Below are 25,968 nucleotides of genomic sequence, written 5' to 3'. Positions count from 1 at the left end.
ACTCCTCTGGCCGAGGCATCAGGCCTGGGTGGGGGGCAGAGCCGGGGATTGGGGGGATATGATGGTCCCCTTGCCCAGGCCTGAAGCCTGGGTCAGAGGCGTCAGGCTTGGGCGGGGGGTGGAGCCGGCGATCAGAGGGAGATGGGGGTCCCCTGCCCAGGCATGATTCCTGGGCCAGAGGCCTCAGGCCTGGGCGGGGGCCAGAGCCAGTGATCGGGGGGTGATGGGGGTCCCCTGTCCAAGCCTGACAGCTCTGGCGGAGGCATCAGGCCTGGGCAAGGGGCCGATCAGGCGATCGGAGGGTGATGGGGGTCAACCCCTGAGGGCTCCCAGTATGTGAGAGGGGGCAGGCTGGGCTGAGGGACACTCCCCCCCTCCCCCATACCCAGTGCACGAATTTCATGCACCGGGCCCCTAGTATAATATATTTTTTTAAAAAAGATATGCCTCACAAAAGAAATCTATTCACAAGTATAATATTTTGTCTTATATTCAAATAACTAAAGGCATTTACATGGTTTTTGTGAAGACTGTCTATTATAAAATAAATATATACTTTAAGGGCATTTTACTAAAAAATATGAAGCATGCTCTCTTTAGATACCATTAACACAATCTCTAAGCATCTTTCATGACGCCCCAACATAGTACATAATACCAATTCTCAGATCTAAGAGAAATACACCATAAACAGTACTGTATATGTAAGCACACAGTTTCAGTATAAGTTCATATTCTTTAGATTTCAACATCCTCCCATTCCCCTTTAAGAATATCTAACACACTGGAAGCCCAGTACACAAAATTCGTGCATGGGGATGTGAGGGAGGTCCCTCGGCCCGGCCTGCACCCTCTCGCAATCCAGGATCCCTTGGGGGATGTCCTCCTGCCTGCCTGATCGCCCCTAATAACTCACCTGCCTGCCTGTTCACCCCTAATAACTCACCTGCCTGCCTGATTGCCCCTAACCACTCGCCTGCCTGCCTGATCGCCCCTAACCACTCGCCTGCCTGCCCAATTGCCCCTAAACACTCTGCCTGCCTGCCCAATTGCCCCTAACCACTTGCCTACCTGCCTCATCGTCCCTAATTGCTCGCCTGCCTGCCTCATCGCCCCTAACCGCCTCTGCCTCAGCCTCTGCCACCACGGGCAGGACGTCCAGAATGACGTCTAGAAGCTCGTTCGGCTGTCCAGGCTAATTAGCATATTATGCTTTTATTATTATAGATAAGTAACAATGTGAAAACAATTGGATTAGGCCAAATACATATTCATTTTTTAAAACCTGTCTATTCTATTGAATAGAAATAAGCCTTTATTTTCACCTCAGAGTACAAAAAGAAAGCAGCTGTGTTTTCCAATTATATTCAAGAGTAATGAGCTCTATGTAGAACTGAAATCTAAAATTTTGAATTTAAAACTCACATTACTACTGAAAGAAACATTAGATAAATACTGCAGCGGCCATAAAATTCTGAGTTTGATTAATTATTTATCTAAATATTAAACTTGGCCAAGTCTTATAAACTACTTTAAAAATTCTATTGGTCAGAACTTAAAGCGTCCCAAAGTGTTGATTTTAGCATAAGCATTATTTAAATTGTATCCTATTGTTTATATTGTCATCAACATTACCTATACATCAGTCACCATGGTTTATAATCTTCTTGGCAATATTTATATTAGCATTACTGTTGTTTATAATACAGTCAACCTTGTTTATTAAAAAATCAATATAATTTATATGACAAAAAGAAAGCCTGACTATAAAGTAATGTTGAAAAAATACATAAATATGTTAATTCCATTTTTAGAATGACAGTGGAGAAAACAAATATTATGATTAGTTCGTCCACCATCAACAGTGAACTTTCATATTGAAATATTTTAACAACAGTTTAATTACTCAAAAGTTTTATGTGTGGATTATTCCTAAAATTCCAAAATCAGGTCTATTCATTACACAAAGCCAGCAAAATTCTTATATTGTTATATTTTATAGTTAAAATGTACAATAGCAATAGGTAAACACTGGAGATTGCTGCTTAGCACAACCACTTCAAGAATACAACTAAAAGATGGAACGGACATCATCCAGAACCACAGGAAGGCTGGCTGAGTGGAAATTCTACAACTAGAAGGAAAGAGAAAAGCATACCAAGACTCAGAGGAGCTGCGGTGTGAAAGTAAAGTACAGAGGTACGGAGGCGCACGCGGAGAGGGCTGGCGGCTGAGGACACGGTTGTCTTTTTCAATCAGGAGGGAGTCTCACGCTCTGAGCTCCAGTTCTGGGTGAGTCTCTGGGGACCCAGACTCATACGGGAGAAGCTGGACTGTCTGGCATCGGTCGGAACTTGAGGGCAGCTTTCTCTTGGAGGTGCTTACAGTGATTGCTGGGACACTGAGAAGCGGGGCCTCAGAGGGCGGCCATAGCTGCTTGCTCTGCCCTGTTGATCCCCTGGGACCTCTGCCCCGCCCAAGCTGTGTGCTGGCTTTTGCATATGAAAGGCCTGGCCCTTTGCAATCTGAAAATTACCTAACAAACTTGCAGCTGGCCCAAGGCCCCACGGCAACTTGCATTACTTCACAGCTGAATTCCTGCTGGGTAGCCTCAGGCAGAGGCTAGATTAGCACCTCCTTAGAGATCCAGGAGCCAGTGTGCCCGGTGGTCAGAGTGGGACCATCCAGATTGAAGCTCCTCAGATCCATAAAGGATACACTCCGGGAGCAGACTCAGTGAGCACCAAAGCCCCACTGAAGCAAGTCTTGCCCCAGAAGGGTGTTTCCAGCACAGAAGTTCTCCCACTGTAGACACAGCTGATTCTCACAGCCAATTGCCCTGAGGTCAATTCTTCCCAGTGATACCTACAACAATCAAGGCTTAACTACAAGACTGTGTGCACAAAGCCCACAAGAGGGTGCACCAAGGGTGTCCACCTCAGGTAATTGGGGAGGCTGAGCCACTGGGCCCTATAGGACACCTAGCACAGAAAGCCACTCTATCAACACAGGGAAGCAAAAAAAATGCAGAGACAAAGAAACGGGACACAAATGACAGAAATGGAGGAAAGCAAACTACTGGATATAGAGTTCAAAACCACACTTTTAAGGTTTTTCAAGAACTTTCTAGAAACCACCGATAAATTTAGTAAGACCCTCAAAAAGTCTGGTGAGACCGCCGATAAATGTAGTGAGATCCTCAAGAAATCTAATCAGACCCTCGAGGTTATGAAAAAGGACCAACTAGAAATTAAGCATACACTGAGTGAAATAAAGGATATTATGCAGGTTTCCAACAGCACACTAGAGGATTGCAAGAATCAAGTCAAAGATTTTAAATACAAAGAAGCAAAAAACACCCAACCGGAAAAGCAAAATGAAAAAAGAATCCAAAAATACGAAGATAGTGTAAGGAGCCTCTGGGATAGCTTCAAGCATACCAACATCCGAATTATAGGGGTGCCAGAAGAAGATACTGAAAACCTATTTGAAGAAATAATGACAGAAAACTTCCCCCACCTGGTGAAAGAAATAGACTTACAAGTCCAGGAAACGCAGAGAACCCCAAACAAATGGAATCCAAAGAGGACCACACCAAGACACATCATAATTAAAATGCCAAGAGCAAAAGATAAAGAGAGAATCTTAAAAGCAGCAAGAGAAAGAAACTCAGTTACCTACAAGGGAATACCCATACGACTGTCAGCTGATTTCTCAACAGAAACTTTGCAGGCCAGAAGGGAGTGGCAAGAAATATTCAAAGTGATGAATGCCAAGAACCTACAACCAAGATTACTTTATCCAGCAAAGCTATCATTCAGAATTGACGGTCAGATAAAGAGCTTCACAGATAAGAAAAAGCTAGAGGAGTTCATCACCACCAAACCAGGATTATATGAAATGCTGAAAGGTATCCTTTAAGAAGAGGAAGAGGAAGAAAAAGGTAAAGATACAAATTATGAACAACAAATACACATCTATCAACAAGTGAATCTAAAAATCAAGTGAATAGCCGAAACCGGTTTGGCTCAGTGGATAGAGCGTCGGCCTGCGGACTGAGAGGTCCCAGGTTTGATTCCAGTCAAGGGCATGTACCTTGGTTGCGGGCACATCCCCAGTAGGAGATGTGCAGGAGGCAGCTGATCGATGATTCTCTCATCGATGTTTCTAACTCTCTATCTCTCTCCCTTCCTCTCTGTAAAAAATCAATAAAATATATTTAAAAAAAATAAATAAAAATCAAGTGAATAAATAATCTGATGAACAGAAAAAAAATTATTGGGATAGCTGGAAATTTTTGAATATTGACTATAAAATAGGTAATAATATATAAATGTCAAATTCCCTCAATTTTATAATTATAATGTGGTTATGTAGAAGTTTTTTCTTTGGCCCTAGCCAGTTTTGCTCAGTGGATAGAGCATCAGCCTGTGGACTGAAGGCTGATCAGAGGCCCATGCCCGGGTTGCGGGCTCCATCCCCAGTGGGGGGCGTGCAGGAGGCAGCCGATCGATGACTCTTTCATCATTGATGTTTCTATCTCTTTCTCCCTCTCCCTTCCTCTCTGAAATCAATAAAAAAAGTATTTAAAAAAAAGTTTCTTCTTTGGAGGGACATGCTGTAGAAGGTGAATGGTTATGATATATGCACATTATTCTAATGTTTAGCATACAATGTTTGTGTGACATAAATATACATAGAAAAAATATGGCAAAGCATTAACCTATGAATCTACATAAAGGACATAGGAGGGTTCATTGTTCTATACTTGCAACTTGTCTGCATATTTGAAATTTTTCACAATAAAAAGTTAAAAATGAAGGAGAAAAATGAGACATTCTGCATACACACATCCCTTATAAAAATTCACTACAAGGATTTTCTGAGTGTACTACCTGGGTTCTTTCAGCAAGAGGATGGTCACAAGAATGTAATGAGTCTTTGGGCCGAGCTTCTATGGCGTTAGAAGGTCCATCTCCAACTTCCCCTTTCTGTATGCTTTCATCCGGTAAAAGACGTACATTTTCTTTATCACTGTCATCCTTTGACCTTAGTGCTTGTGTTGAAACTTTTGGCATCACCGCTGTTGATCGTGAGCGAACAGCCCTCCCTCTCTGAACAGTCTCCCATCCTTCAGCATCTTTCCGTTCTGTGCAATTAAAGGAAGAAAACAATAAATATTTCTGTAGATAATAAAAAATTTTAAAAACCTATAAAATAAAAATAATTCCAATCTAATTCCCACTTAATATAAGTCATATACAAATATGACACTGTTATACAAGGTGGTGTGTGTGTGTGTGTGTGTGTGTGTGCATACACACATACATATACACGTACACACACGCAGAGTCTCTAATTCCTATAACTACACTGTGTGGTAGGGATTAATCCTACCCCACAAACATTTTCTTTGTTATCCCTAATTTACAAATAACAAAACTGAGGCTTGGATCAGGAATGGCTGGAGGCCAGCCGCAGGGTCCGGAAGTGCGAGTGGCCGTTTGTCAGGTTTGTCAGAGCACAGGGTGCACTATGTGCTCGCCCTCTTCTCAGGGCTGTCCATACAGCAACACTTTTCATCTTCACAACCACCCCTGAGTGCTATCACCCCACCCTGTCAGTAAGGAAACTGAGCCTGAGAGAGGCTCAGTCATCTGCCCAAGGTCACATACTTGGCAAGTCCAGGCAAATGGGTCTGGTGTTCTTGTCCCAACGGCTAAGTGAAAGCTGCCTCCCCAACTCCCAGAATCCAAAGAGTGTGATTGAAGTTTTCTTCTTTTCTAACACATGTAATTGAGGCTACAAATTTTCCTCAAAGCATAGCTTTACCTAATCCCACAAGATTTTAAATGTTCATTTTAATTCAATTCACATTTTCTAAATTTCATTTTGATTTCTTCTGACTCATGGAATATTCAGAAATAGACTCTAAAATTCCAAAAACTTGAGAATTGTATGGTTATCTTTCTGTAACGGGTTTCTAACTTAATTCCACTGTGTTCAAAAGGAACAGAGTAAGTTCAATCCTCTGAAATTTTTTGGTGCTTGTACAGCCATGGCAAAGTAGCCTATATCAAAATTAACCTTCTTCCCTCCAAACACGCCTATAAAAACTAGACAAAATATCTAAATGAACTGTTTAATGCCCCTGGAAATCAAGCAATACAGGCGAGATTTGAGGAACTATATTCCCTGAGAAACGGGAAGGACAACAACATGAGATCCACATCCACCCCAAAATTTTCCCTGAAGACATTTGGAATTCACAGTGCAGGGGAAGTGAGCCCCACAGAAACCAGCAGTCTTGTCTGGCTGAGACAGACACTGGAGTTCAATGAGCCTAAGCAACGTGGACTGCAGAGGGGCTCACTGCAGGAAAGTGAGCCAAAGAGTCTGCATTCCATCTTCCCTTAAGAAGTCTGACAGCTGCTAAGCTTTGCATATGCAGGCCAAGACTCCCAGGCACCCCAGAGAACGCAGCAGCTGGGATGCTAATGAGCTGAGAGATCTGTAGTAACTGCAGTGCTGAGGAAACAAATGCTGGAAAACAGGAATGTAGGGGCCTTGGCAAACGCCCCAGGTTTTCAGTGGATACCCGAGAAAGAATAAAGACAAAACTAAAACATACCAACTGTATTTTATAAAACCTCAAACCAAGCTCTGATGGAATTAAGGTGATCTGTTGGTACTCTTATCTTCTTGCCAAAAGAAAAGTATTTTTAGAAGGAACCTCTATAATTTTTAATATACGTTATTAAACATTTAATTAAATAGTATGTGGTTTGTTGTAAAACACAATCAAGTAACTGAAAATGCCACAAAAATGTTTTTAAAGTAACAAATAGGCAGGTAGTTTAGATATTTTACTTTTTGGACACAGACTTTAAAAAAATAACCATTATTAATAGATTTAAGAAAATATGGATTCATCATATAGAACAGAGAAGACATCTCAATAAAACGTTTCCAGAGTGAAGCATCAAAAAAAGAGTGGGGAAGAATAAGCATTATTTGTTAGGCATTTCAATTATGTCAAGTTCACTAATCAGGCTGTGTATATCTTCACTGATTTTTCTCTACTTTGTATTATCATTGTTGTGACTGTTATGTTAAAATCTTCCAGTATGAGTATATAGTTTGAAATTTCCACCCTCATTTGTCAGTTTTTACTTTATTTCGCCCCCTCTTCCCCTGTGGGTGGTATGCAGGAGGCAGCCAATCAATGTTTCTCCCATGGATGTTTCTATCTCTCTCTTCCTCTCCCTTCCTCTCTCTAAAATCAATAAAAATCTTTTTTTTTTTTTTTAAAGAAAATAGCCCTAGCTGGTTTGGCTCAGTGGACAGAGTGTCAGCCCACGGGCTGAAGGGTCCCTGGTCCGGTTCTACTCAGGGCACGTATCTTGGTTGCAGACTCGATCCCTGGCCCTGGTTGGGTACATGTGGGAGGCAACCAATCAATGTGTCTCTTTCACATCGATGTGTCTTTCTCTTTATCTCTCTCTCCCTCCCTCCCTCCCGCCCTCCATCCCTTCTACTCTCTCTAAAAGCAATGGAAAAATATCCTCGAGTGAGGATTAACAACAACCAAAAAAAAAAAAAAAAAAAGAAAAAAGATGTGTGAGTAAAGATAAACATAGAATATTACTTTAATATCAAAATAATATTCAAATACTAATTAAATGAAATAGTGGCATGTAACTTAAAAGCGTATACTGCGTAGAGAATGGAATGACTATTTTTTTTCTTTAAGTCAAAAGAGTCATAAAGGACCTACATTATAAATGAATTTACAAAGGAATTACAAACCTGAGACTAGAATGATTTCCGTATGCTTTCATACATTTTTAAAGAATATTTCATAGCTGTAAGTAGGGCAGATTAATATGATATAAATGATGCGAAAGATAACTATATACTTCTATTAGCTCCAATTTCAAATAAAACAAATATTCCCATTGATGTCCACTTGTCTACTACATAAAAATGAATGAAAGCCACTCGCCATTTTTGCAGGAAGTCTTCTGCACTGTTGCTGGTGGGCAAGACGGCGCAGGAGCGACATCTGAGGAAGCAGTAGACCCTGAATGATGAGCCTTCACCTTGTCAGCCCAACTAACACCTGCCGAAGCCACACGGGCAGCAGCCACTGTGCCAGGCGAAGCCCTATGGAGAAAACTGCTGCATTAACGAGTCACATAAATATAAACGTTAAATATTAAATATATACTTAGTAGGTTTAAATATTAAATAAATTATATTTGGCCCTAGCCGGGTTGGCTCAGTGAATAGAGTGTTGGCCTGAAGACCAAAGGGTCCTGGGTTCAACTCCAGTCAAGGGCACATGCCCAGGTTGCGGGCTCGATCCCCAGTAGGGGGCATGCAGGAGGCAGCTGATCCATGATTCTCTCTCATCATTGATGTTTCTATCTCTCTCTCTCTCCCTCTCTCTTCCTCTCTCTGAAATCAATAAAAAACAATTAAATGAATAAATGAATGAATCTCCAATTTCTTATCAGAAACCATGGAAACCAGAAGGCAGTGAGAGGACATATTCAAAGTGCTGGGGGAGGGGGAAGGAGGGGGGAGATTTTAAATCAAGAATTATATGCACTGCAAAACTATCCTTCAAAAGCTAAAGGATGCCGAAACCGGTTTGGCTCAGTGGATAGAGCGTCAGCCTGCGGACTGAAAGGTCCCAGGTTCGATTCCGGTCAAGGGCATGTACCTGGGTTGCGGGCACATCCCCAGTAGGAGATGTGCAGGAGGCAGCTGATCGATGTTTCTCTCTCATCGATGTTTCTAACTCTCTATCTCTCTCCCTTCCTCTCTGTAAAAAATCAATAAAATATATTTAAAAAAAAAAAAAAAAAAAAAAAAAGCTAAAGGATAAAGTAAGATTTCTCAGATAAAACTTGAGAAAAACTGTCACTAGCAGACATGTTCAACAAGTCATACTACAGGGAGTCCCCTACAGGCTGAAATGAGAGGACACTACACAATAACTTGAATCCACATGATGAGATAAAGAACATCAGTGAAAGTTACTACACAGGTATACAAAAGACAATGTAGATGTATTTTTTCTTCTGTAACTCTCTTCTTGTCCTGATTTAACAGACAACTTCATAAAACAATGATTATAAAACTGTGTTGGTGAGATTATCATGTACAAAGATATAATTTATATGACAATAACAATGATAATATGTAGATCTATCTGTTTGAAAGAACTGTCAGTTCTTGTTATGAGTCATTTAGCATGGAGTATGTTTATGGGCTTAGATTTTGTGCACCTAATTATTTCTGAATATATTATATTTCCTAAAGTTAAACTGTACTGTCCTGGGTTTTTTGTTTTTTTAAAATATATATTTTATTGATTTTTTTACAGAGAGGAAGGGGGAGGGATAGAGAGTTAGAAACATCCATGAGAGAGAAACATTGATCAGCTGCCTCCAGCACACCCACTACTGGGGATGTGCCCGCAACCAAGGTACATGCCCTTGACCAGAATCAAACCTGGGACCCTTCAGTCCGCAGGCTGATGCTTTATCCACTGAGCCAAACTGGTCAGGGCTGTCCTGGGTTTTTAAAAAACATTTTATGCAAACGATTTCGAACAGATACACAACCATATACATGGGTATTTTTGTCACAGAATATCTGTTTTATAATACTTTAAGGGTGTTAACCACAGAAAATAATTTACAGCAATGAAAGCCTTAGTAGTTTTTTTTTAGTTCATCTCACCCAAAATTTAAGCTTCTTCGGGCATTTGATGTTACACTTATTCTATCTGTCGATGGGCTTGGAAGCACATGCCGTCCCGGAGACATCTTCTTTACTTCCCATGCCAATGACGTTGGTCTGCCGATTCAAGACAGATTACATTAGCAGAGAAAAGAGAGGAAACCTCATGCTTCCTAGAAGTTACCAGTAGGTGGAAACATAATTAGGTCACAACTTCTTCCTGGAGCACTGTTGACCATAAAGTAACTATATTACCAGTAAGCAATCACAGATGATGCATAGTCAGGATTTTCCACCCACTTTAGCATACTTAAGTAGCAACCCTACTTAAGTAAAAAAGGCCAGGAGGTACAAAGACATGAGATATATAGTACATTTGTGTTTTGAAAGCCTCCACACACCCAGCTAAACACATTTTAAAATGTGGTGCAGTGGCTCTGGTTGGGTGGCTCGGTTAGTTGGAGTGTCATCTCATACACAGAAAGCTTATGGGTTAGATCTCTGGTCAGGGCGCGTGTGGAGGCAACCAATCAATGTTTTCCTCTCAGATCGATGTTTCTCTCTAACAAAAACATACCAGTATCTTCTGACGAGGATTAAAAAAAAGAAAAATTGCTTCTTTATAAAAAAGTGTTGCAATGGTACTGATTCAGGCTAGTGTGTCTACTGTCCTGGAGAACTACTAGTAAGTGTGTAGTCCTGGGATCCAGACGGAAATGCAGTGAGGAGGCTAAAGGAATACCCAGGGAAACGTGAAGTCTCCTTTCTCTACCTGAGATCACCCATGTGAGTGGAAGCATAAACACTTTTTTGCTCTTTGCTAGGAAAGCTAACTCCTCCTTCCTCACAGGCCCACAACCAATCAGCTGCACAATCTCCACTAAAAAGGTTTCCTCCAGCAAAGTGTTCTATATCCTATGCCTTCAGTCGCCTCCTAACTCCCCAGAATCTCTGTGCCTCTTACTCTCCATTCAACTAGTGATTTTGATTTTTTTCTCTTGCAATGTAACACGAATTATTAGAAAACAAGAAAATTTAGATAAAAGATTATCCAAATCAAGTCTAAAGCATTTGATAATTAACTGTCCAATCACCTTTCGCAAAGGTTGTAACAAATGATACGTCCACCAGATGATACCTGCCCTTTCCCTGGAAGCTTGCCAACAGCTGATCTCTTCTTTTAGAACTCTCATTGGCCTGTGAAAAAGACAGCACTGCCAGCAAGTCTACAATATGTACTATCTGGCACTTCACACAAAAATGTTTCCTGAGTCCTGGGATAGAGTTTCAGTCTTGGAATGACTTCTTTTTCCTACAGGAATTTCAGTCAAGGTTGTTTAATGTTTTAAAAAATGCTATTTGTGTTTGTTTTTCAAATTTTTGTTTATGATTATCATTACTACTTAGGCTGAACTTTTTAACAATCATTTGAATTTTTTATTTTGAAATTTGCATGTTGGTACCTTTTGCCCATTTTTTTCTACTGAGATTTGTAACATTTTCTAATTGATTTGAAATCATTTCCTACCACTACTATTACTATTATGGCTATAAATCCTTTGTGTTAGATGATGTACCTATTTCTCTTTTAATTTTTTATGTGTAATAACATTTTTTTCCTAATAAATCAAGCCTATCAATATTTTCTTTTGTGGTTTCTTACTTTGTCTTACAGAGTCCTTACCCACAATAAAAATATGTAAATATGTATCTACTAGAGGCCCGGTGCATGAATTTGTGCACGGGTGGGGTCCAGCCAGCCTGCCCCGATCAGGCCGGGCTGGCCGGGGAGAGGGGTCGCAGGTGGTTGCCGGGCTGGCCCCGCCCCTGATCAGGTGGTGGGACTGATCAGGGGTGGGGCTGTCCAGGGCTGGGGCCACAGGTGGTTTGGCCAGCCAGCCCTGCCCCCTGGTCAAACTCCCAGTGGAACTCCCAGTCAAACTCCCAGTTCAGGGGACAATTTGCATATTAGCCTTTTATTATATAGGACTAGAGGCCCAGTGCACGAAATTTGTGCATGGGTAGGGTCCCTAGCAGCTGCCGGCTGCCGGCCGGGGCCTTCTTTCATTCTGCACCGCTCCCTGGTGGTCAGCGTATATCATAGCGAGCGATAGAACTCCCAGTCGAACTCCCGCAGGGATACTTTGCATGTTAGCCTTTTATATATATCGATATTTTCGTCTCTAAATATGTACAATTTCAACTTTTATATTTAAGTCTCAAGTCTAGGTGAAATTAATTTTTGATGCATGATTTGATAAATATAAGCTGAATAATGCCATTTATAGGGAACTTAAGGTTGCTCTCCATATCTGAGAGCTGCCCTGAGAGGCAAAGAGAAGAAATGATGTTAACTGGTTAAGGTAAGAAGACACGCTCCAGGTGTGTGTTTGAACTATGAGATGGCTGTGAAGGTTGGACGTGGCCTCAGAATCTCTCTCAATACAATCCTCTACACAGCCACCACTGGTTGCCTGGAGTTTGCAAGCAAGAAACAAAAATATAATTAGCTCTTCATATGCATTGGTGGTTACATTATAGAAACTCAATGAAGTTCAATTTAAAAAAAGAAAAGAAATATTTGTTGTATATAAACTGTACAAGGTCAAGGACATCCAAGGGAAGGGGGAACTAGAATCAGGGCTCGTGAGGATTAGACCCTGGAAGACACAGGCTTTGAAGCAACACTTTCAAACTCTTCAAGATCGCATGGTTTCTTTCATCCCTCTTCTCTCTGTACATCTACTCCACTTTCCTTGAACCCGCTTCCCTTTGCTTATCTTCACAGGACAATGCAGCCACCAATCCCAAGTCAGCATTATAATCTCCTAACCTGATTCAACCCAGTGAAGAAATGCACCCCTACACACACCAGATCTAATCACATGTTACAAGAAGTAAGGGCAAAATTGCATGGTACAAAGACAACTCAGCCTCACCCACCCAGAACTGTGGGTAAAGCAGGTGCACACACACACACACACACACACACACACTCAAAATTTTTACTGCGAGAAACAAAAATTTTAAAAGGATCAACAAGTCATGGTTTCCCTGAATTTGGTTTCCTGTGGAATCAAACCTTCTGGATCTGTCTCTTGGGATCCCTTGACTCTCTAGGTTCCCCCAAAGGAGGCATTCTCTACTGGCTGGTTCCACTTCCTGAGGCTGAACCAACGTTAAATCCAAGGAAAGAGGTAGCCTGGGCCTATTTTCTTTGGGTAACAGGCATCACTGTAGCTTCATGTGACTTGGCCCAGATCAAAAGGGATCAGGTTTCACTCAATAAAAGCCTTTTATGGCTCAAAATAAAGTGCACAGTTTTATGTCGACAGTGCCCTACATAACCTGGCTCCAGCCCACCTGTCTAGCCCACCTTATGCTCCGCCTCCCCTTGCTCTCCTCACTCCAGCCCTGCTAACCCTACATTCCTGACTCCACTGCGCGCTCCCACCTCCTGGGTATCACGGATCCATCACCTCCCATGGAATGACTCCTCTCTTTGCCAAGATAAGTCCTCTGATATGGTCTCACTGAAACAGGACCTCCTTGGGGAGCCTTCCCGGACTCAACAAACCTGCTGAGGGAGCCCTTTCTTGTGCTCCCACCCGCACTGTGCTTCTCTTTGGTGCCACTTTGCACCCTGCTAAGTGCCTGACACCAACCTTTCCTGTGCATGCACCCACCGCACATTTCACGAGGGCAGGGACTGGGTGTTTTCCACCACTGCAGTCCCAGAGGCTGGCACACCGCATTCAGGTGTGTGTGCTGATTCCAGATGAACATCTGTAAGGTGGCTTTGGTCTCTCGTTACTCCCCTAATTAAAAATCATCCATTTTCCTTACTGTCTACTACATTAAGAACTACTATACCTTTCCCTACCTTTCTTTCCCTTCATACATGCTCTGCACTTCCATGGCTGTCTTAACTTACCCCCTTCATGGGAAAGGCCAACCACTGTTAAAATCCATCATACCCTTTAAACACTTCTGCTACCTCCATGAATTCCTTCCTAGTCTATCCTGTCCTTTTCTGAAAAGCTGGATTAGTTTTTTATAGTCATATGTTCTAATTTACCCTTCCCTTAGACTACAAATTCATCAAAGTAGTGAACGTATCAAACTCCAGCAGTGAAATTTCTGCACTGGATAAACGGGGCTTGCACTAGTAGGTACCAAATAAATATTTGTTACTCAACTGAATGAGAAATGCGGAGGTCAAGTTCATTGTCAATTTCAATGACTGCTTTAGAAAACGCTGGCAGCTACAATTATAAAGGCCAGAGCTCATTACCTGCTCTGAGCATCGGTCTTCTCTAGCTTTTCCTGAAGTTGAATCCAGTCAATCAATGCTTTGAAATCTCTTACATAATTATCCAGCATCATCAGCACCTCCTAATTGAAAAAAACAGCAAACATTAAATTCCATTCTTTGACTAAAAGTTTAAAAAAAAACACACTTCAGAGTGAAGGACTTAAAAATTAATAATTTCTACATTATACTCCTTATTGAGGAAGCTACAAAATATACTGATCTAGATTTTTGGTTGTTGTTTTCATTCTTACTGTTTGACAAGAAATTAGTGAAGCTGAGAATCTAAAAACCAAGAGATGGTATTGATATTCCTCTCAAGACCTCTAGAATGACCATTCTTTTTTAAAAATATATTTTTATTGATTTCAGAGAAAGAGAAAGGGAGAGAGATAAAGAAATATCAATGACGCCTGACCAGTGTGGCTCAGTGGTTGAGCGTCGACCTCTGAACCAGGTGGTCACAGTTGGATTCCCGGTCAGGGCATATGCCCAGGTTTCGGGCTTGATCCCCAGGGTGGGGCATGCAGGAGATAGCCAATCAATGATTCTCTCTCATCATTGATATTTTTCTCTCTCTCTCCCTCTCCCTTCCTCTCTGAAACCAATAAAAAAAATTTTTTTTTTTAAAAAAAGAAACATCAATGATGAAAGAGAATCATCAGTTGCTGCCTCCTGCATGCTCCCCACCAGAGACTGAGTCCGTAACACAGGCATGCGCCCTGACCGGGAATCAAACCGTGACCTCCTGGTTCACCATTCGATGCTCAACTATTGAGCCACACCATCCGAGCCACAGTGCCATTCTTTTAACCCTCGTTATTGTGACGTTAGTAAACAGAAAGTACACAAAACACAAATGTACAGATAAATCGTTTCAAAGCACAGACCCAAGCAACCACCACCCAGGACCTAAGTATAACAATTCCAGTCTCTACAAGTTCCCTGGTATCTCCTCCCTATTACAACTCCATGTCTTTCCAAGAAAACCACTGCTTTAATCTGCAATAGTTCAATTTCGCCTTATTCCAAAATCCATATAAATGAATCCATAGTGTATGTATTACTTTGTGGCTTCTTTTTTACATCTGTTTACTAGGTTCATCCGTATTTCAGTGTACCTGCAATTCATTTATTGTCGATGTCCAAGGTCACAACTGAACAATATTCTTTAAATGGATATTTATTTAGGCAAACAATTGTTGAATTAGATGATTTCAAATTCTGGGTATTACAAATTATACACTGCTACTTATGTAGATGTGCTCTACACTGACTGACGTGTGCCTTTCTGTTGGGTGTAAGCCCAAGAGTGAAACTGCTGAGCCACAGGGCAGGTGTATGCCCCACTTTAGTACATAGCACATGCTGGTTTTCCAAGGAGGCTGCCATCCCACCAGGAGTATACGAGAGTTCCCTTTTCTCCACATCCTTCCAATACTTATTTGTCTTACTGGCAAAGCCATTGTAATAGGTGTGAGGTGGCATCTCATTGTAGTTTTTGTTTTTTAAATACATTTTTATTTATTTTGGAGAGAGAAAGAGAAACATCAATGAGAGAGAAACATGGATCAGCTGCCTCCTGCACACCTCTTACTAGGGATCGAACCTGTAACCCAGGAAGACCAGGAATTGAACCAGTTACCTCTTGGTTCATGGGTTGACCACTGACCCACACTGGCCAGGCTCATTGTAGTTTTGATTTGCATTTCCCTTATAGCTACAATTTTTACTTATATCTATTAGCAACTATATGTCTTCCTTGGGAAAGTATCTATTCAGGTCCTCTGCTAATTTTTTTAAATGTTTTTATTGATCTTTAGAGAGAGAGATAGAGGAATCTCTGTATCTCTGGATGAGAAATATCATTGATCAGCTGCCTTCTGCATGCCCCCTACTGGGGATTGAGCCTGCAACCCGGGCATGTGCCCTGACCCAGAATCGAACCAGTAACTCTTGGTTCATGGGCTGACACTCAATTACTGAGCCACAGGGGCCAGACCCTCTGCTCACCTTTTAACCATTTTTTTTCTCCTTGTTGAGTTGTATGTGTTCTACAACAGCCAGGACATGGAAACAACCCAGGTGGCCTTCAGTGGGTGAATGGACAAAGAAGATGTGCTACATATCTACAAAGAAATACTACTCGGCCATAAAAAAGATGAAATATTCCCAAATGAAGTACGTCCCATGGAAAAGGACAAAAACCATAAGATTTCACTCATTTGTGGGATATACAACAAAAAGCAACCAAAGAACAAACAAAACAAACAAACAAAAAGCCGAACACAGAAACAGCAACAAAGCGACGGCGACCAGAGGAAACGGGGTGGGAGGGTGAAGACAGCAGAGGGTCAGACACGGACGCTGGGTCATGTGCCGGTACAGGTGTGTGCCAGACCGCTGCGCACCATGACATGTCTATGACACTGTTAGCAATATTACTCCAATACGTTTAATTTTTTAAATGATAACTTGTTCTATGAAAACATTTCTTTTCCATAACTAAGTTTTAAACTGACTTTATAGTATCAGTGGTACTCAAAGACCTCAAAATCACTTTTCAAATATAAATGCTTAAAAATTTTGGCTACACTTTGGAAATTAGGCCCAACACTAACAATAAACTACACCTAATTACTCACAAACGAAATACAGCACCAACCTCACTTTAGTCACAAAAGTTATATTCTACTTTAAAAGACCCTTCTGAACAAAGAAGTATTGTTTATCTCCTTTCAAAGATAATCCTTAGTGACATATCACTGGTAATAGTCTTCTACAATCAGGAAAAGGGAAAATTTTTTATTTAGTTGGCTTCCTTTTCTCAATTCTACTAATATAATTAAAATTAGTTCACTGAATTCATTCAACTTAAATCACTTAGAGCAAAGATTAAATTCAGAATAATTTATTCCATAAGTTTTCTGAATCTCACTTTTAAAAGAGGTGGAGGAGGAGGAGGAGGAGGAGAAACAATCTCTACAGGACAAGACTACAGCAGCTATACCTCTGATACTCGTTGGCACAGAGAAAGTACATCTGGTGCTTAAACAACCTATTTTAAGGAATGCTTAGCTCCACTTAATCAGAAGTGATCACAGTGGAACCATGCAGCTGTAATCCGAGTCATGTTTTACGAACAAGGGAACGCAAACAAGACAAGCAGCTGGAGCAGCCTTGCAGTCAATGATGCACATCTTTCCCCCCCAGCCATGAAGGCCATTTTGTCAAGGGGGACGAAAAAGAACAAAAGTGCCTCTGAAAGTAACGTTATAGGCACTCAGATAAGTACATATAGATGTACAGCTACAATTACCAATGACTTTACCAATTGGCTGCAACAGATTTGATTGGTTGGTAATGAATTCTCGTTACTGGCGCGCAGTGCCGGACGGTTGGCGCCATCCCTTTGTCCTGCTGACACCTAACACCAGCGCACAGGCCCTTGGGCCCAGGGCACCGATACAGCCTCCAATTCAGCTCCAGGAGTGAGCAGTGCTGAGCCCAGTGGTGATGAAGGGGTGAAAACACACCTCACGTGAGAAGGCAGTGATAAAGGGAACCTTATTAAAGACAGAGCTTCACGAAGTGAAACCAGTTTAAAGAGCATGATTTTTAAGACCGGCTTTTTTTAAAGCTACTAGTGGAATAGTAGTTCATGGAAATCATCTGAAAGAAAAAGAGCAGATAAACCCTCGCAATCATGTTAATAACATCATTCACAGTTATCCGCACAAGCAATCCAGCCCTCCCGCAGACCCTTGTGGGAACCAGTTGGGAGGATGGCTCCCACCTCACTACCTGCGCCCTCTCCCCACCCACCCTCTAGTCCACTTCACAGGGGAGAAGGGGAAACGCAGTGCTGACGGCGAGCGCACAGTGTTGCTGGAAGGTCAGTTCCCAACAAGTCCTGCAGGAGCGGCTGAGGGCATAACAGGCACATCGCCAAACGAAAAAAATGAGAAATTCAGCCTCTTGATTACAGAGGTGGACCCTAGTCCACAATCCTGGCTGAAACAGAAAACATACTTTTTACTATCATGTTATACTTATGTGAATTATATAGCAGAGCTATTATTAACTGCAAAACACAAAAATCACAAATAGTGACAAATCTTGTCTATACTTCTGCAAATCAAAGGTTGACTCCACCTGTAGAATGAGGGGAAAACCTGGATTATGTATCTCACAAAGATACTAATCAAATGAGATAATGGATAAAAGAATTAAAAAAAAACACAAAACACCTCTAGCACATGTTTTGACCAAACGCTATGTTGTGTATTTTCATCCCCACCTGTACGTCCTGGAGGGGAGAGTAGTCCAGTTGGGTATGAAAATACTGTTAAGCTCCCAGGTTTCATTGCTCAGTATAAGCCTCTGAGCATCTGGGCACAGCACGAAGAATAGAGACCACACCTCTCTCTGCTCTCGCTGTCAAAACCTCCATCGTTACATCTACAACCTGAACAAGTTTCTATTCCTGTTACACCATCACGAAGCGTTGGCAGACGACTGACAGAGCCAGAAATACAAGCCACACTGTCTTTTGGCCAAGTCCAGCCACTCCAATGCAGATCAGAGAACAGGCAGGAGTTTCCTCTGCTCAGCACAGAGACATACTGACAATAGGACAAACTCATTTCCATGAAGAGGTACACTCTTTACAAACAAATTTGACTTCTTCACTCAACCTTCTGTTATTTTTCATCATAAAGCAAACAATCTGCTAATCTGATCTCTAGGGCTGACCTGGAGATTATCTAGGCCCACATACTCACTTTAATAAGAAAATATAACTCAAAATTAAGTCCAATAGTGTTATCTACCACAACATGCTGACTCATCAAACTCTGTGGATGATTTTGCCCCAAAATATTTTTTAAATAGAAGAAATTTTATATGCTGATAGTAACAATATTGTGATAATCAAACCATAAATTTGGATGATTTCAATTACTCTTCATTCTAAACATCTGCTTCTGACGAATCATAATTCTAAGCTAGTCTAAAGCCTGTTTTGGTTGTTTCCAATTTTAGAGGAAAGGCAGCTGCTGTCTCAACGCATAACTTTCCTTTGACCCGACATACATTTCAGAGGTCAGCAGCCAATGCCAGGGTTCTCAACCCTGCTCACTGTAGAAACAGAGAGGCTGCCTTCGTAATATGTGCATAAAGATGTATCACTCTGGACTTTCTCAAATTAATTTTATTCAGTATAAAGTAATACAGTATCGTTTGTATTTACTAAAAAGCCAGGCTTTGTAGTGAATTTTTAGAGACAGCTCATGCTGTGTGTCTGTTTAATATCCTATTACAAACACAAGGTTATCTAAAAATAGAAACATTCCTCACTGAGGACATGCCACCCCCACCCAGGAGGGTTTACGGGTAGCCATCAATCTCACTTTTCCCACCCAGAGTGAGTTAGGAGAGTGATAAGTATCGCAACCAAAAGGGAGAGATGTCTAATTAAAGACAGTAAACGGGAAACCAAAGAATGTGAAAAATCTCACTAGTGCCACCTACAGCATCAAGGGAGAATGAAGAGAAGAGATTTTAAAAATAAGTGTGTGTGTGTGTGTGTGTGTGTGTGTGTGTGTGTGTGTGTGTGAGAGAGAGAGAGAGAGAGAGAGAGAGAGAGAGAGAGAGAGAGTGATTTCTTGCCCAGGACTATATATCGACAGCTTTCTACCAAATCTTGCACACAATATAAAAGTACATAATTAGGTAATGCAAAAATCAACAACCAAAGTACCCTTGAAAAACCAAGAAACACCCAAGCTCTCATAGAAGCAGCGAGGAGAACAGTGGCTGCAGGGGTGGGGGAACTAGGGAGAGGCTGGTCAGAGGGGACAAACTGTCAGTTGTAACATGAGCAAGTTCTGGGGACCTACCGTGCAGCCCTGTGACGACAGTTAATACAGTGAGGGAAACGAGCAAGTCAGGTGGAGCAGAGACTGGAGAATCTGGCTTCAAACGGATTGCAAAGCCTCACACAAAACTTACCTTACATTCCACCACACTCTGATCTGATTCACAAGTTACATAGATTTCATCGACTGCCCGGCGAAGATTGTCAAAAAGAAATGCCCAGTATCTAGCTCTTAGATCAATTTTGCGAGGGTGCCTTGTTTTAGTGGGACTTTTATCAAAGTGTTTATCTCCAGTTGTAGCTGTTATTTTACAATCTCCCACGGTGTTCTGGTGAAGCAAAACAAAACATGAAAAAAATGTTTTGAAAATCCTCCACGGGTTGGATTATTACATAAAGCACATGTTTCAACATAAATACTTAAAAACACGACATCATTCTTCTCAGCTTGTATCACAGCACATTGAAATCACTTAAACAAAGCTTGTAAAGGTTTGTAAAGTTAATTCTTATTTCAGGCATGTCTCATTGGAGGTATTAGGAGGACCTCAACTGTGACTAGATCCTTATTCAAAAAGGAGCACTAAAGAGGCTCCTGATTTATTGGAAGAGTGTATGGCACATTTATATACACTGACAAATAATAAAGAGCAAGGCCAACATTTTGAAACAGCTTGCATATATTCTTTTCATTGAAAAAATAATAACATACACTACACAGTTCTATTCAGCTGCTTAATTTTATTGTAAACCAATTTAAAGTAAAAATTAATATATAAGTGCAAAACAACTGACTAGGAGAAAACATGATGGATTACTATCACCAAGCACATGCAACTGCAACCTTCCAGCCCCAGCAGCACCTGCAGCCACAGGGAGCAGGACTCACAACACGGGTGGCAACACCTGCGGGCCGAACAGCCCCAGAAGCAGTGCAGGTGCCCGCTACCCGAGCTCCCCCGCCCACCAACGCAACCCCATGCCATGGAGACACTGCCCAAGACCCACAAGACCCTAGACTCAGCGGGCACTGCCATCTCAGTGGCAATACTGCAACAGCAGAGACCCGGGCAGCAGCCAGGTACCAGCGACCCCCAGATACACAAACAGCAACAAAGAGGGCAGCTGTGACACCTCTGGCGGACACCTTGGAAGGTAGACAGTGCTGGCTGGCGATCAACTCCAACCAGTCAGAGCAGGTAAGAGAAACCAAAACCTGTCCTATAGCACCACCTACTGGAAAACAAAAAAAGGCCTCTAATTACCAACCTGTTGGATTGCTAGGCAAAAAAAGCTTTACCTAAATTAAGTTGTTCACTACTTCAAACTCACTGGCTGAGGGAAAACCCATCAAGCACCATGAATAATCACAGTAACACAGCATCACACAAAAGAGACAAACCTCCAGAAACCAAACTTAAAGTCATGGAAGATTGTGATCAAAATGATCGAGAATTCTAAATGGCCGGGTGGCTCTGGTGGTTAGAGCCAGACAGGAAAAATTTATCCAGCAAAGTTATGCTTCGGATATAAAGAAGAAATAAAGACTCTCTCCAACAAAAAACTGATGGAGTTCACCACCATGAGACTTGGCTTCTGCCCTGGCCGGTTTGGCTCAGTGGATGGAGCATCGGCCTATGGACTAAAGGGTCTAGGTTCAATTCCGGTCAAGGGCACCTAGCCTGGTTGTAGGCTCTCCATCCCCAGTAGGGGGCGTTCAGGAGGCAGCTGACCAATGATTCTCATCATTGATGTTTCTATCTCCCTCTCCCTCTCCCTTCCTCCCTGAAATCAAAAATATATTAAAAAAAAAAAAAAAAGACTTGGCTTCTACAAGGAGCTCTTCCGACAGAAAGGAAAAGACAAAAGTCTGACAAGGTGATAGGGATTATCAGAATTGAGTGTTAAAAACCTAATTATTGCATAAAGGTTAAAGGGGGAAATCATTAAAAATAACTATTGCTACTTCAATGTGGTAATGAACACATACCATAAAAATAGATAATTTGCAACAACAAATACATGATAGGGGAGTAAGTAAAGGATGAAACTTATATAGGCAAGTAAAGATAAGATGCTATCAGAAGAAAAAGGACTACTTTATCTGAACTCTGGACGCCACAAAACAGAACTCTAGCCCAGCTGGTGTGGCTCAGTGGTGGAGCACCAACCCATGACCAAGAGGTCACCAGTTCGATTTCCAGTCAGGGCACAGCCTGCCTTGTGGGCTCCATCCCCGGTGAGGGCATGCAGGAGGCCAATGGACGTTTCTCATCGATATTTCTCTCTCTCTATCCCTCTCCCTTCCTCGCTCTAAAGAAGGAAATCAATAAAAACAGAAATCTAGATCAGAGACACAAACATAAAAAAGAGAAAATGAAGACAATCATCATAGAAAATCACCAAATTAAAATATCAGTCAGAAACACAAGAGAAAATCAACAATGGAGCTATAGAGCAATCAGAAAACCAAAAATGGCAAGAGTACGGCTTCATATATCAGTATCGCCTTAATGTAAATGAACAACTCACCAATCAAAAGGTACAGAGTAGCTGGACAGATGAAAAAACAAGACCCAACAATACACTGCCTTAAGGAGACTCATCTCAGTTACCAAGACAAACACAGGTTCCAAGGGAAGGTGTGGAAACTAGTGCTCCAAGCAAATGGTAGCCAAAAGAAAGCATATGTAGCCATACTTTATCATACAAAACAATGGACATTATATATACATGTGGGCATCACATAAAGGACACAGTCAAAAAGAAAACGCAACAGTAACGTATATGCACCTCACTTAGAAGTAAACACATAAAATAATTATTAACAGATCTAAAGGTATATATTTACGAAAATAGTAGGAGACTTTAGCACCTCACTTACACAGTAGGGCAAGAAAGAAATATTGGCCTTAAATGACATGAGTCCAGATGTCCTTAAATAGATATAGACAACATATTCCATCCAGAAGCGACAGAATACACATACTTCTCAAGTGCACACGGACAGACCGTATGTTGGGACACAAAGTAAGTCTCCATAAATTTAAGATTGAAATTATATCAAACATCTTTTCTGATCACGATAGTATGAAACTAGAAATTAACTACAAGAAGAAAAATGAAAAATCACAACTATATGGAAATTAAACAACATGAACTGAACAACAAATGGGTCAATGAAGACATCAAAGGAGAAATCAAGAAATACATGGAGACAAATGAAAATAAAAATATGACACCAGCACCTGTGGCAGGGGCAGGGAACTTCCCTCTTCTCTGCCAAGGGCTATCTGGATATTTATAACGTCATTCAAAGGCCACACAAAATTATCACCCTAAAAACTAGCCTGCTGTATTCGGTCAAACATTTAACCAACTCACCCCTAATGCCTTGGTTTCTCTTACCTGAATCATGAAGAAATACAAAATCTGAACAGACCAATCACTAGTAAGAAAGTTGAAACAGTAATCCACAACCTCCCCCAAACCAAAAGTTCAGGACCAGATGGCTTCCCTGGTAAATGCTACCACCCAAAGATTTAATACCTCAATTTCCTCATTTGTAAATGAAGACAGTAATAAAGCCTACATCACAGGGTTATTATGATAGGCAAATAAATTAATGTTTGTAAAGTATTTAGCACAAGCTGTGCACATAGTACTATATAAATGTCTGTTAGCCCTGGCTGGCATTTCTCAGTGGTTAGGATGTTGGCATGCGCACCGGAGGGTCTCGGGTTGGATTCCTGGTCAAAGGCACATACCTGGGTTGCAGGTCCGATTCCCACCCCGGATTGGTTGGAGTGAGTGTGGGAGGCAACCAATTGATGTATCATGTCGATGTTTCTCTCTCTCCCCCTCCTCCTTTCCTCTCACCCTCTCTAAAAAATTAATGGAAAGTAAATTGTATTTTATAACTGAAATAAGAAGTGAGTAAAGAGTTGCATATGCTTTACCTGTTTAGTAGTTTTATGAGTGCCCTGAATTGTCCTCTTTGGTTTTCCACCAGTTTGAAATTTAGATTTTCCTTCAAGGAAAGAATAAACAGATAAATATACAGATCGACAGACAATATAAAATAGAACCAGAGAAATCACTCAGACCTACTAACACACAGCCTCCTTCTATTCACAGTCAACCTGAACCACTGCTGTAACGGAAAACAAATTCCCAAGGTCCCAGGACTATTTTCATGGAACAGCTTCCTCAGAACAGGAGTGAATCAACTCCTTAAAGAGGTCAGAGTTTCTGACAATTTAAAAATAAGGTCAAATGGAAAACTTCTGGAAAAAATTTGTTTCATGAGTGAAAACATGAATAAAAATAAAATTTAAAAAGATCAAGTTACTGATACTTCTCAACTTATATATACAGGTCTGAAAAATACTTATTTGAATTCAAATCGTATTTCAACAATAAAATTAGGAATACATTTTTTACAACATAAAACTCAGCATTTTCTGTTTTGATGAGCTTACCTAATGTATGGCATACAGTTTCATTTTGAAACGGGAGGTTTTTAGTTGTGTGTATTTTTGCAGTCAGACATCTCTCTCTCGCTTGTTCTTGTTTTCTTTTTTATGAATGAGTCTGAGCTACTTCATAACATTGTGGATTTCTATTTCAAGCAGTACTTTAACCTCGATTCCTTTCTTCAAGAAGACTTACGCAAACCACCTACTGCCCTGAGCAGAGAGCTGGCCCGTGCACCGAAGGGTTGCAGGTTCATTCCTGGTCAAGGGCACATACCTGGGCTGCAGGTTTGATCCCCAGCCCAGCTGGGATGCGTGCGGGAGGCAGCCAATCTGTGTGTCCCTCTCACGTTGATGTTTATCTCTCCCTTCCTCCCTTCCTCCCTCCCTCTCCACCTCTCCCCCTCTCCCTCCCTTCCATTCTCTCTAAAAATCAACAGGAAAAATATCCTTGGGGGAAGGTTAACAACAAAAAATATACATACCATCATCATCTTTGCTTTCCAGTGGAACACTCCAAGCTATTAGATTTCTTGCTGTACGACCCTCCTCTGCAACTATCCTCCTGACTTTGTCATGGCTGTTGGAGCGCTGGAATGAAGCCTGTGGACAGAGAAGAGACTATTGATTGAATTACTAGTCAAGATATAAAATATATTTGGCAGTAAATGCATTATTTCTTATGTTTCTCTGAAAGAAAACACACTCTATTCATTTTTCATAATCCCGTTCTTAGAAAAACATAACTAGTAACTTACGTTAGAATAGTTTTGAACATTTTAGTCTAAGTAAGCATCAGGATTTGAAATGCAATAAACATCCAATTTGTTTGGTAATGGCCACCCAAACCTCCCAAGGCGGTTTCCAGGAAGACTGGGCTCCCCTAGAGACTCCACTCCCTTCTCCTCCTGGGTTGGAGTGGTATTGTTTAAGGAGAGATTTAGACCTGCCTGAAAATCTCGAGTTAGAAGAGCAAGTGTAGGGAAGGGAACCTGTCTGTCCAGGCTCTGGGGAGTTTCACCACGCGGACCCCATCCCAGACCCAGAGAGGGCCTGGCCCAACCTGCCAGCCTCAGGGAGAGGGTGGCTTCTTCAGAGCTGGCTGGGTCCTGGGCAGAACAGCAGGGCAAGCTGTTGGCATGGATGGATTTATATCTTTTTAAAATTAAGACAAAAACGAAGCCGGCTTCCACTTGTGTATCTGCACTCGGTCCCACAAATGGTAGGAGTGTGGCTCTCAGGTTGAATACTACATTCACAGGTGTTCACTTCATTACTGTGCTTCACAACAAACGTGTTCCCTAGAGTAACTTGTATGTAACAAATGTGACATCAAAAAAGATAATAAATAAAAAATAGGTTGGTCCATCTGGTGTGGGGTGTAGCTCAATGGTTTGTGCCTCGACCCAGGAACCAGGAGGTCACCGTCCGATTCCCAGTCAGGGCACATGCCTAGGTTGAGGGCTTGACCCCAAAATGGGACATGCAGGAGGCAGCCGATCCATGATTCTCTCTCATCATTGATGTTTCTATCCTTTCTCCCTTCCTTT

At 41.5% G+C, this 25,968-nt stretch overlaps 1 protein-coding gene across 1 annotated transcript in view; it reads right to left on the bottom strand.

Annotated features, from left to right (window-relative positions):
* The window catches only part of SCAPER (S-phase cyclin A associated protein in the ER), a 161,646-nt gene that overhangs the window by 130,263 nt on the left and 5,415 nt on the right, over positions 1 to 25,968 (bottom strand). Inside the window, exons 3-9 of the mRNA XM_081114903.1 lie at positions 24,904 to 25,021; positions 23,903 to 23,973; positions 20,078 to 20,272; positions 14,048 to 14,148; positions 9,754 to 9,870; positions 8,006 to 8,166; positions 4,896 to 5,149 (exon numbers count right to left, since the gene is read on the bottom strand). Of these exons, the coding sequence (XP_080971029.1) occupies positions 4,896 to 5,149; positions 8,006 to 8,166; positions 9,754 to 9,870; positions 14,048 to 14,148; positions 20,078 to 20,272; positions 23,903 to 23,973; positions 24,904 to 25,021 (1,017 nt within the window). The remainder of the gene's footprint in view (positions 1 to 4,895; positions 5,150 to 8,005; positions 8,167 to 9,753; positions 9,871 to 14,047; positions 14,149 to 20,077; positions 20,273 to 23,902; positions 23,974 to 24,903; positions 25,022 to 25,968) is intronic.

The sequence above is a fragment of the Myotis nattereri genome (genome assembly GCF_964212035.1).
Source record: "Myotis nattereri genome assembly, chromosome: 21".
NCBI classification, from domain to species: domain Eukaryota; kingdom Metazoa; phylum Chordata; class Mammalia; order Chiroptera; family Vespertilionidae; genus Myotis; species Myotis nattereri.
Note: the sequence above shows the minus strand (reverse complement) of the source record. Positions and strands in the feature narration are given on the sequence as shown.